General features: G+C 37.3%; 1 protein-coding gene across 6 annotated transcripts in view; it reads left to right on the top strand.

The window, feature by feature from the left end:
* The window catches only part of PTPRM (protein tyrosine phosphatase receptor type M), a 442,321-nt gene that overhangs the window by 282,787 nt on the left and 146,322 nt on the right, over positions 1–13,212 (top strand). For 4 of the 6 annotated variants that reach the window (XM_059467165.1, XM_059467196.1, XM_059467194.1 and 1 more), the window contains one exon: positions 5,329–5,461. In XM_059467165.1, coding sequence (XP_059323148.1) covers positions 5,329–5,461 — 133 coding nt within the window. Of the gene's footprint in view, positions 1–5,328; positions 5,462–12,338; positions 12,369–13,212 lie in introns of all 6 variants that reach the window. The other 2 variants (XM_059467174.1, XM_059467156.1) reach the window with 1 other exon arrangement.

Here is a 13,212-nt window from a genome sequence, read left to right as displayed (position 1 = left end):
TTTTTACTAGTAACAGCTTAAATCTTACCCCTCCATTTTTAAGTATAACCAGCAGTGCCTAGACTTTTGAGCCAGGATTATTTTATTGGTTATTCTGTTCTGTAAAATGGTCAGTCATTCCTAAGTACATTTTTCAGAGAAAAGAAATACTGAAAAGCAAGCCCAAACTTTGTTCATTTAGAAAGAGAAGGAGAAAGAGAGTTTATTCAGTTTGGTAGAGGTCCATTTCTTTTACTGGAAAATATTTTCATTTTTCTTGAAAAATAAGATAGTGCTTGCCTCAGAATTAAAGGAATTATTATTTTTCTCACAGAATTCATTCACCTTAGCTTTCATTATGGTGAAAAGTAGTTCTGCTACAACCTTTTCTGTCCACAAGCTACCTGCAAGAGATTATTCTTTATGAAGTTTTGAGGTTGATGATAACACAATACTTGTGCCTTCTGAGTGAGAAGGGAAAGGCAAATTTTCCACCAAAGGAAGTGGCAGAACTCGAAATACTTCAAAGAGAGAGTCAGAATTTTTTTTTTACTCAGTGTTTTAACTTGTTGTGTGGAAATAGAAATTTAGCTGCACAAAGTCATTTAAGAATTCAAACTCTGGCAGACACTAATGCAGCAACTGGAATGTAATTCAGTTCTCGTTCTGAAGAGGGAGTAAAAGATGCCATGAACTGGCAAAGTAATGAGTAAACTTCAGAGGAGATTCCAATATTAAGAAAAAGTTAATGGAATAGGTCTGAGAGTAAAAACTAAGTGAAATAATACTGTCTTTGGATGTTTCATGGGTACTACTTAAAAATATTATCACTGAGGCTTGCAAAGTATAGAACAAAATGGTATCCATGAGGATAAGTCAGTCCGGCTGAATGTCATTCTTTCTAAGCAAAGGAAAAGAAACATATTTCACATTTTAAATGCTACTGTTGGGAGAGCCACAAAGAATGGGAAATCAGTCAGTAAAAGGGAAATTGTAGTTGCTGACATTAAGTAGAAAAGTAAATATCTAAGGGTATGGAACCAAGCAGTGTGATTGTCTTCTACTGTATTCAGCAGAGGAAGCCTGGGGAAATACTTTGCTAGGTTTTGCAGCACCTAAGGGTTTATTTTTAAATGTATCTCTGTTTTTCACTTCTGGCAGGAAGCACTCTAGCTTGTTTTCATCAAGTAAAGACTTTCCAAAGTCAGCACCTTAATCTTTTTTAAACTGGAAGGAAACATCTCCTTGTCCTTTCATTTTCTAAGCAGCTCCCTTGAGCTATCCTCCACTCACTGCTCTTTAGTGACCTATTGTCTTTCTGGAGGTGCACCACAGTGTATATGTCACTTTAGCCTTGATTCTTGCAGCTCCACTAGCAGGAGCTGGTGTTTTCACACTGTGTTCAGCTTCTGTTTTCTGAGATTGCCCAGACAATCTCAGAGAACAAAAGTGAGGGTTTTTTATGCAAGGCTTGAAGTCAGTTTTCATATGCAAGGGTAGAATCAAAATCTTAAAACTAAAACAAAAAAATCCAAGTAAGTAATTAGGTCCACTGTTGTGAAGAAAATGCAGTGGGCATAGCTCAGTTGCTGGCATCAACTTAATGACCTGTTTTCATTAAATACAGATGTTTTTACTGGAGGCCCAGAATTAGTCTCGTAGCTCTATATTCTTAAAGGTTCCAGGGTGACAAAGGACATTAAAAATTACTGTGTCAGACAAAAAGATTGGAAGAATGGTAATAAAATAAAGAAATAAACCACCAAGACTAGATCATCGTGATAAAATAGTGTATTAGTAGCACTGTTTCTGTAATGAAAGATTACATTTCACTCAATATTTTTAGCATCTGTCAGTTCAGCAGAGTAAAAGAGAAATCAAAGCACCTTTTTTTTTTTAAGGCTTGCAATGGTGCTTTTCCACATCTCTCTTGAAAACATGCAAACAAAACCAAATGCACAAACGGACATTACCATTTATGAGGAGGCAGAATGAATTTCAGAGCTACTGCCCTGAGTTGCCTCGCTCCCCTTAGGGACAGCTCACCCTTCTCTCCATGGTGCCAGTGCAATTGCCTGGGTGAATATGGGGCCCAAAGTCAGTTAAGAAGTAATTATGAGGTGAGAGCAAATATCATTCAATCAACCTCTGCCTATCAGACAGAAACATAGGAGAAGTAAAGTGGTGCTGCTTTTCACAGTTAATGCACTTTAGTATTTAATATTAAATCCTGTATTGTATGTTTATTAAATGCCAGGAAGAGTCAGTGTCAGGGCAGCAGCTCTTGATTACAATGCTAGATGGTACAAGTTAGCAGAATTCACGTGGGACTATGAAGAATTATAGTGGGATAAAAGCAAACTGAATGAAGAGGTAATACCAACTGAAATTTCAGTCTTGATAAATGCTAAAATGTAAATTTGAATGGCTTTTGACTTGTAAAGGGTTCAAAGCTGAGCACCGCACTGAAGAAAGGGCTGCATGTTTCACTGTAAACATTACACAGTAAAACACTTCCAGTGTCCATCTGATGTTGAAATAAAACCAAGCAGAATGCTAAGGAGTATAAAGAGTGGATTAGAACACAGCAATTTCCTAAAATACAGTTGTAGAGCAACTGAGATATGTTAGATTAATAAGCAGCATTAAATAAAATGTAGAAAGGTAATCCCAAATTTCTAATGCTAAAAGACTCAAGGAATGTTCAAGAAGGATGAAAGTTCTTTTCACTTACCCAAATAGATTTTGGAAACCACTAAGAACAATAGTGGAGCAACATTTTGTCAGCAAATAAATAATCTGCTGAATGGAAATGAAGGAGAATTGAGATAATGCCAATATTTTGTTATAATAATTAATGATAGGGGTTTTTAAAAGGCTTGTTAAACATCATGCTTCCAAGTTTAAGGTAGCCTCTATTGTGAGTAAGGCTGCGTCCATCACTGTGAGAAGCTGTATCCTATTTTTAACTCTGCATTAAAATTCTTTTCATAGACAATTTAAGCTGATTCCTCAATCAGATAATCAATAAATGATGCAATATGGGAGTTTGAGTGTCCTTATGCTAGGCTCTGTGCTGCTTCCGGTGTAGGCTTTCTGTAGAGATTTTGCAATTTTGTGGGTTCACCAGCTTATTCAATACTGGTGTCAAGACAATGCTTTGTGTGATGGAAGGCATTTCATAAAAGTTGTGCTCCATCATATGCAGAAAATGTGTGTGCTGTGAATACGATTTTATCTCCTCTGTGTAGTGTAAGTGTAGCTGGTTCCACTGAACTGAGAACCATGAGCTGCTAAAGAGAGACATGGCACTGAGATAGGACACATTGGATAGTACTGTCAATGTTTGCCTTTACTTAATTTCACTGTTTAGCAGTCATATTCCCAAAACTAATGCTGGATGCCTTAGCATAAGGAATGAAACCATAAGGCAGAAACTGTTTTTAGCAAGTCATTATGATGAGTATTCCAATTGGCTGGGGTAACCCGAAGAAGATAATGAAGGATAGGCTTTGGAAGGAACTAGTCTTAGAAGCTACATCTGAAAAGATACTACATGCTATTGAATTTAGCTTCTTTCTTTCTTGGGTTTTAGATTTAAAAGAGAGCTTTGGAGTCCTTCATGTGCCTTACCATTTGCATCATAGTTGACTCACTGCTTCCTATTGGCCAAGTGCAGCTGAACAGCTGCTTTTTTCATTAAATGCTCTAGATGTCTTCTGAGTATCTACTGCAATACTGAGTGCTGTGAAGAGTACAACAATACAGAATTTTAAAAAAAATTATATAGGATAGAGGAAAATAGAACTGTTTATTCATACAAAGTATGAATCATCCTTTATTCATACAAAGTAAGGATTTTACCAATTCAGAAAAGTGTGTGTGTATTTCTATCAAATTAATATTCTTGTGGGACTGGGCACAGGAACAGCAAGCACATCATCTTCTCTGATTTAGCACTCATGTGAAGTACCTTGGCCAGAATTTTCCAAAGAACCTGGTTCCTGCAGTTAGGTCTAGATACGATTTGATTAATAGTTATCACCTTTTCTGGCAGGTTTTTCTGGCATTCCTCTTGGCAAGGAGTTTTGAAGATGTAGGCCAAAAGTGCAGCTGTGGGCATTTAGAAATACTCTTCATCTTGGAATATCATGGTTAAAATTGAGAAGAAACATTGGAAATGGTTTCATTTTTTAGAAAATAGCTCTTCATGTAAATTGGCCATTAATTTCCTTCCTTTCCAGAAGGAGAAAGTGAAGAAACAAGTAAAATATAGTTGATGCTGTCAGAATCCTCTCTGAAACCCAGTTAGTGGTACAAGAATGTGGTCTTAAAAGATTACACTTCACTTGGGCTTTACTCTTCCTTCTCCCTTCCCAAAAAAGCTATACCAGGAAAGCAATCCATAAATCCCTGTGTCCATTTTATGGCATGGTGCCTCAAATGATGAATGCTGACACGTTTTGATTAAAAAAAAAAAATGCAAGTCCATAAAAATATAAAATCAGCTTAGTGAATTGAATGTTGCTTCCTAACATTTTTTCATCCTGAACTCATTTGGTAGGGGAAATGGATATTTCATCAGACATGGATTTGACGTTCCATCACATTATACAGTAAACAGTACAAACGATGTTATTTTTTTTAAATGGAGAAGCTGGAGGAGCTAAGACAGTAGCTGCTGTAAGGCACTGGTTATCTCATTTAAACAGATATTAAATGTAGGTGCCAATGGTGTGATCATCAGCTGCTTCCCACTTTGTGAATAAATTGCTTAGAAGGCGTCTTTTTTCCTACCAGATGTGACCTAGATTTAGATTTCCAAAGGCAAAAAAAAAAAAAGTCTATTGTGTAAAAAAACAATTGTGGGTAAAATGCATGGTAAATGAGCTTATCTCACTTTTCCAGGTGTTTAAGCTAATATGTTACGGAATTACAGCTTCATTTATGAAAAATAATTGAGGAAAATGTTCCAGCAAATCAAATTTGGATAAAGGCTTAGTATAGTTATTGTGTTGTTAGCAAGTTTCTAAATGGAAGAAAGAAAAGGGAGCCAGCACAGATAATAAAAAATATAGAAATTTGTGAATCTGTGAAGAGGCTCCTGTGAAGGGTCAGGGCTGGCAGTGGTATCCCACCTATATTGTGGTCCTACAGAATGTCTTGGAACAATATAAAGAGTTTTATAACAATGCATATGAAAGCAGAATTTTTCTTAAAAGACCAAGCTTTGATATCTTTTGGCCCTGGATAAGATTAATGACATTAGTAGGTTAAGTGTATAAACATCAGAAGAATAACACCTTTATTCTTTTCCTCATTCCTATTTTTCTTTTGTCAATTCCATAGGGGCTGCCACTCGAAAACCAGACCCGGAGCCTGAGAAGCAGACAGACCATACTGTTAAAATTGCTGGAGTCATTGCAGGCATCTTGCTGTTTGTCATTATATTTTTGGGAGTCGTGCTGGTAATGAAGAAAAGGTGAGCAATTAGTGGATGTTTTCTATGTCCATGCTCATATTGCATCTCCTACAGCAGTACTCAGTTTGATATTGGTAAAAATATCCAGCCACCTTTGTACCCACAGAGATTTAATGTTTGTGTCTTTGTTTTATATGTAACAACTCAAGGGTAATGATTCTAGCACTCCTTACTTCGGTACTGCATGATATACTCTAATAATCAGAGACTATCTGGTCCTGAGTCTCCACCCTATTTGACAGATCAGCTGGAAGCTAGATGTACTTTCATTTTTGCATATAAAAGAAATCCTTAGTCAAACAGCAGCTAGAACTAAGGTAATTTTTGCTAAGAATGATGTCTGTATTGTTCTGCGTAAACTTCATTTCCTGAAACAATGGAAGATGTTACAATGGTGCTGAATGTTTCCAAATGCTGGTTCAACACACTCACGCATTGAGATTGTTTTGCCTTGAATATCATTTGAAAACTGTTACATTATTAGAAGTGTAAGGCTGTTTAAAACTGTTTGTCTTTCTCAACACTGTACGAGATAAAATAGTAACAGGAGCAATATAGCTAGGGAGGTGGCACAGATATGAAAAAACTCCATCTGATCTTAGAAGCTTAGTCTAGATTGGGAAAAATTATTTAGCAAATAGAATTAAGGTTTTAGGTTCTGTAATGAGAAATGTGAGATTTTCAGCTGTTAGAGGTGGGGTTGGGAATATGCAAGTGCTGTGTAAAGGGGCTGAGTGACAAATGCTCCTTCCACCTCTGCCACAGTCTCCTAACTGTGTCCCATAACCCCTCACCTCCTTGCTATTCCCCTTGAATTATCCCCTTTTTTTTCCTCTGAGAGCCTGATTTGGCTCATCCCAACCCTGTGTGATTTAATTGTATGTTAACTAGTTTGGCAGGTCTGAGATGTCCAAACCCCTGAGCTGCCTGAATTTCTTCCAGAATTTGAGCGGTGGAGGTGCACAGCAAAGGAGGCAGCTGTCTGACAGTGCCTCAGGGCAGGCAACAGAAGTAGCTGCTTTTTACTCTCCTTGAAGACAGAGGCAGGGCCATGAGTTAGAAGGGCTCTATGGTGAGAAAGGCAAGCTGTGGCCAGGGCTGGGGGCCAGGTCATGACAAGGGGTATGTAAAGAAGGGACTGAGACTTAAGCCCCAGGGTGAGTCTGACTGGGGCAATGGAATTGACCCAGTAACCAAGTCTATTTAATAAAGTACAGTGTAGCAGAGTTGAAGTCTGTTCTGACTTAGCAGTACTTTTTTCTTCCCACTTCCGATTTCTTGCATCATTCATACCTTCAATTTAACAGTTGAACTCTCAAACTCCTCCCTAGGGCCAGACAGAGCACTTGGCATGCAGGGAGGAAGGCTTCTTGTATTTTCTGGCCAATCCTTCTTCACACAATTCCTGACCAGCATTCATCATACACTCTGTTCAGTTCTGAGCTTTTCCTTAAGTGTTTCTGCCAAAGGTAGAATGTATTCACCCAAGGGAGACAAGTTATTTTTCATCTTGAAGGGAGAGCACTGCAAAATGATCCAAATAGTTTCAGAGTGAATAAGGTGTCTGGGTCTCTGGCTAAATGGATGCTATGCCTGCTCCTGCTTAATTCTCTAGAGAAAAACTCTTTGATAATCTAATTATCAGAGGCAGGAGGGCTCAGATCCTAAGTGTTTGCGTTAATGCAAAAGGATACTTGATTCCTTCTGTCTACCACAGCTGTGTAATTATTATTCATAGGAATTCTGTTGTTAAAGAAAAAGTGTATTTTGTGAGCTTCCTTGGTTTTTGGAATGAATTTACTTGTGACAGAGATGGAACTATTGAAAATACAAGTCCAGGAACTCTGTTGCCAAATACACACAATTTCATTGTGTAGTACAGAAAGAATGATACCAATAACTTAAAACATGTCCCAGAATGATGCTGCAGCCTTGAACAAAACAAACTGAAATGAGTTGAAGCGAATATTAAAAAGTAAGGATGGTTCATTTGTGTAGCAGGATGTGACTAGGCTTTAATGAGAGTTTTGGGAAGTGGGTATATTGTGTCCCAAGCCTCTTAAAGCATGTGCTGTAGCATAAAAGATCTTGAATACAATTACACTCATGACTTAAGCAGAAGATGAACCGATTATTCAATAGATTGTTATTGGTGCATTAATTCACTAGGCTGCTGAGGGCCCCTATGCTTTCACCTTGGTTCAGTTACTGTGTATACATTATGCATTTGGAGAAAAAGTATAAATCATGCCACAAGCTTAGTGTGACTGGAGCAATTTTGCAGTTCTGCGGTATTTTAGGTGCTACTTTGGGAAACAGTCTTATCAAGCTAGTGAGCCGTTTGACTTCTGCGCTTGATCATTTTATTTCATTTACTTTATCAGGAGCTTTACTGGTGTAAAGATCTGAGTGAAAAATAAAATAGCACCTTGTAATTTAGTGGCACCTTTCCCCTGAGAGCCACTTTGTTCTCTGCACTATTACATGCAGACACTCTGGGCTACAGTGGTGGGTTTCACTACGCTGAGTCTACGTGCTTTGAAACTTGTCTTGTTTGGAGTTGGCTTCAGCAAAATCCCATTCACATTCTGCTATCCCAAGGCATATCCCAAAGCAAATGTGTTGTTCATTCTTCCACAGAGTCTTGTGTATTTGATCTTCGGTTCATACCGGTAGATGAAACCGACTCTGTCTCTGGGGCTTCACAGTACTTAAATAACTTAATATCAAACTATTTATTTCCATTGTCAAGAGATTTGGAAAGCAGTTTCACTTGTGTTACAACCATGACTTTGTCCAGCACATTCCTTAAGTAGCCACCTCATTTCACTCAGCAACCATTCTTTGCTTGGTTGGTGCCAGGCACCACAGATTTTCACAGATCAGTCTCTTGAACTTCTAATTCAGTAGCCAAGTAGAGAAGACGAACATTCAAGGAGATTTTCAGTGTGGCACAGACGTGCTTTGGATATGCCGATTATCAAGGCAGTGTGTAAAGAAGTTCTGCAAATATTAATAGTCATTAAGCAGCATTATTAATTTCACTATGTAATTGTCTTCTGAAGCAGTTGTATAATGAACCAGAGAGATTAGGCGGCCTAGCAATTCAGTGCATGGTTTGGAGTCACTAGTGAAGGTAGAAATGTCATGGATGCTGAAGCATTTTCTGTAGGGACACTCAGCTTTTGACTGAAGTAAAACAAATTTGTAAACCTGGCACATGGTGCAGGAGAGGACTGTTAGTGCTTTCCTTTTTATCTCTCCACTTGGTTGTTCATAGTTCTTTATCCATTCTTTTCTGTCTTTTCTTTATCCATTAGTATTCTTGCATAAAGGTGTTGTGTAATGTAGTCTAGGAGCCTGCAAGCTGTTCCTAACACCAGTATGGTCAAATCAATGAGATGATTCCTCTCTGTGAAGTTAGAATAGTACCAATAGGCTTTTCTCTCCTCAGATATGCTTTTTATCTCTCACATAAGAATTAACACAAAGTTAGATGAAAATACATGTGTTTCCCCAAAACTGATCCACAATAAAGTGGATTTTGAATCTGATCCTGAATGGTAAATCCTGGGCAAGACCCAGTCATTGAGGTACTTGCATAAGATTTTACAAAAGAATTAAAAATAAAGAATACCAAGTAATTAAATTCACCAAGTAACTTCATCTTTTGGTCAACTTAAAGTGGAGCAGTGAAAATGAGAGTACTGTTGCTACAACATTTGAAAAAGCAATAGCAATTAAATCAGGACTTGCATAAATAAGACTGCTTTATTTTCTCCTTTCCTGTTTTTTTTTTTTCCTTTATATAGGTTAAATTTTAAAATTTGCCTAAGCTGGTAAGTTAGTGGTCCAACATTTGCTTAAAAGCCCTTTATATGTCTTTGGGGCAGCTGTTTTCATTGGGGCTGCCATGTTGCTGCATGTTGATGCTGTGGGAGTGCAGCAAGGAAGCAGTTATTAAAATTCTATTCCTTTGGCTTCTGATTCAGTTGTAGAATGGAGATTTTCTGATCATAAAAGGCTGTTTTGTTTTGCCTGGGTTTAGTTTCTGTTTTCAGCTATCTCTGTGCCTGAGCCTTCCATGAGTTTCTAATGTATGTAATTGTAGCATCTGTTTGAGTCAGAGACCTTGGTTCTTGGCAGTGGATAAGGAAGAGTTTTGCACTCAGTGGAGCTGGGCTGGGAATGCATTGTTCCCATTCCCTGATAGCAAATCAGGCTGTTCAGTTATACGTACACCTTTGCCAACAATTTCAAACATTTAGGATAGAAACTGAAGATAATAAAGCTGAAGGAAAATTCCAGCCTCCTCTCCCTGAACCATGTTTTTCCCTGAAGGCCAACTATAAATGAGAGATGATGGAAGAAAACACTGAGGTAATGACACAGTTCCAAAAGTTTCCATTCTGTTGGGTCAATCCTTCTGTAGCCAGCCTCCTGTGCTGGTTTTGGTAAATTTTATAGTGGGGCCTTATTCTTTAAGTGGCATTCATGAAATTAATTTATGTATTCAGTCCTAAAGGAGTTAAAAGTGTATAATATTGTCACTATATGCAGAAACAGTTTATTGACATAAAGTAACCTCACTACCAGGAAGTGACTGATGAGCTATGCTCATAAGAAAATTTGGCCTAAGTTGGCCAAAATCTTTGCATCAATCTTTTTTAACAGAAAAAGGCTTTTCATACATAGACAGAAACTTTAGTTTGTATTCATTATGTAGGAGGAAAAATGGAGCTTGTCCATATTTCTTAAAAAAGCTAAATCCATTCAGTTATGGATGGTGCTTTAGCATGTGGCATGAAATGCTTGTATAAAACTTGCAAGTATAAAACTTTCTGCAGGATTTTAGCATATTCTTTTTACCTGTTTCAGTGCATGGTATTGTTGAGAGTCAAAACCTTGGTGCTCTTTTTCAAGGACTTCTATATGGAAAATCTCACAACTGTAGCAATATAAAAATAGTTGGAGCTTGAGACTTCCAATTTTTCTCATGTTACACAAATGGTTGATGGGACATTTACACACAATAAAGTTCCTGGATTTTCAGCATTTTTTTTCATAAGGAATAATTTATCTTTATAACGTATTTGGCAGAATTCTGCATATAAGTGCCAGCAGTGCTTCACTGATTAATAGTATTTATTGTTGTTTTTCAAATTATTATACATCTTTTAGAAGTATGAGAACATTTGTACTAATTACATTTAATCTCTCTTGTGGCAACATATGGCAAGGAACAGGGTTGACAGTGTCATGAGATTCTAAATCAAAGTGAGAGAATGAGTAATTCTGAAAAGAAAGGTAGGGGGAAATATAATTATGACTGAACTAGAAAACAACCACTTGCTTATAGTGCAGGTAAGTGCTTTGATAGGACCTGATCCCATGCTCCCTATGGAATGCAGAGAGGCTTACAACTATTTTGCAGCTTGCCCTTTACTCTATTCTTAGTTATCTTCTAAAACTCAACTTTAGCAGGTATGCATTTTCCAGATGCCATGTGATTAAATATGCAGTGTGTAGTGTCTTGTGTTTGAACAATACTGTTTGCATCAGAAAAATGGGAATAAAAACTGGGAAATATTTCCAACGGCATCTTCACACAAAGAAGATGAGAGAGAAAATTTGATGAAAGCCTAGTTTTCAAAGGGATGCCTGAAGCATGTAGCCAGAGGCAAGTTAACATTAGTTATAGTCCTTTGCAAGGCCTGTTTACATGTTTCCTCTGTAGTCAAAGGGCTGTATGCATGTGCTGTAAAAATTACAAATGCCTACATGGCTCCTTTCAGGCTTTTATCTTGCCAACATGTGAATGCTAGTTGACATTATGCTCAGAGATGTTTTAAGATCTCCAGCCTTTTTTTAATTGCAGTCAATATATGGAATTCATTTGGGTTGAAACTTGCCCTTTCTGGAGGCTTGCAGTCCTGCATGTAGTGGGCTCATAACCGAGGGAGAGAAGGAAGGATATAAAGCAGAAGAGCATAGCCAGAGGGCTTCTATACTTTGTGCTCACACAAAGCATGTCTAGGTGGAGTATCTGGCTGTCCAAGAGGTTATGCAAGGCTGACAGAGCCCATATTTGTTAAGGTGATGGTGCTAGGTCTCCCAAGTTGCTCTTTGTGGCATTCACGTGGGCAGGAATAACATGGATACAGGATCAGTTCTTATTTTTATCTCTGCCACTTGGGGAAATACCACCAATACAATTTTAGCCCACAGGGATAGATTTTTTTTATTTGCATGACAGTAAGTATCTTTTCCTTCTGAATTTAAAAGGTTATTTAAAAGCTGAAATATTAAAAGAGCTGTGGCAATGGATTTTCTCCAGTCTGGAAATAAGTCCTTTCAAAAGCAGAACTGACTGCCTTAAGTAAAAAAAGGGATAGGCTAAGATTCTACAGTGCTATGACAGAAGAGGAGCTACTTAAAGTGTGTTATGAAATTTTTTATTCCTAAGCTTCTAACACCATGCTAGAATTTCTATATCCTTATTCCTGGTGCAGCTGAGGTGTAATCAGAAGTGATTTAGCTCTTTAATTGGGAATATTTGTGTGTGTAGTATATGCAGATATGAACAGACATTAAATATGTAACATTACTTAGTAGATGTACCTTAAGGTGGTTTGATTTAACAGTTGGAGATGCATTATATATTGTACTGCTCAAAGTGTTATGGAGATTGGATATGTCACCTGTCTGTTCCAGAAACATTGCATGTATGCCCAGATGTACATTCTTGCTACCTTTCATTTGTGTCACCAGTTCAGGTCTCAGTTTCATCTTGATTTTTCATACATTAATATTTGACTTTTCTTTCCTTCCATTTCATCTTTTCCACCACTGCCTAATCCTTCCACCATCATGGCAGAAGAAGCTATCACTCCTACACTTACTACCTGTAAGTAACTTCTTTGTCATCAGAGACACTATCTGCCATGTTGTTCCATGCCTGAGTAGTGAATGCTAATACTGAAATTTCCTTTGTAAAAGTTTCACCAAGATGAAAACAACATGGTCAATAATGTAATGAAATACTTAGCTTTTTAAGAGTTTCTTATGTCTCATACTGTGCATTAGAGTCCTTTGAATAACATTAAGTAAAGAATTTAATTGAGAAGTAGTGGGTGTAAATATCACTGCCATGTCAATGAAAAATTTTCATGCCTAAATAACTATTTTTAGAATTTATTTAGTAGTTTCTTTCTCTTTTGTACTGCTGAAATTACAGCATTGGTTAGACATGTGCAAGCATTTCCATTTGTCGCTGTGTACATATTACTACTTTTTTATGAATAATTGATCATGCAAAAACATGATAAGTTACCATTTCTGAAGAGAATTTCAAAGGGGAGAGCACTAAAAAATGAGGGCAGAATGAAGCATAACTTTCAATAACTAACAATTTTTTTGTTTTGCTACAGTTCTTAGTAATACCATTATATGCTTCTTTATTTACCCAAAGCCTTGCTTCATTCCCTGTTGTCAGCAGGTGATGAATGAGAAAGGTTCTTCTGTGAATTTAGAAAATCGCTTTCTGAGGCTATTCACTTTTTCTTGCTTTCCAGGTACAAGGAGTACATAAAAGATTAGCAAAATACTAGGACTCTTGCTTAGTTGCAAGATGAGATGCGTTTAATCTTGTGTAATCGTGTTGGCCAGCAGCAAAAATCAGCTGTCCAGCAGTTATGTGTTTTATTAAACCTCAGATTTAAAAGCCACAGGAACCTGTGAGATATTTTTAC

This window comes from Ammospiza nelsoni, chromosome 1 (genome assembly GCF_027579445.1).
Source record: "Ammospiza nelsoni isolate bAmmNel1 chromosome 1, bAmmNel1.pri, whole genome shotgun sequence".
NCBI lineage: Eukaryota > Metazoa > Chordata > Aves > Passeriformes > Passerellidae > Ammospiza > Ammospiza nelsoni.
The sequence above is the reverse complement of the archived record's forward strand: the minus strand, read 5'-3'. Positions and strand labels throughout refer to the sequence as shown.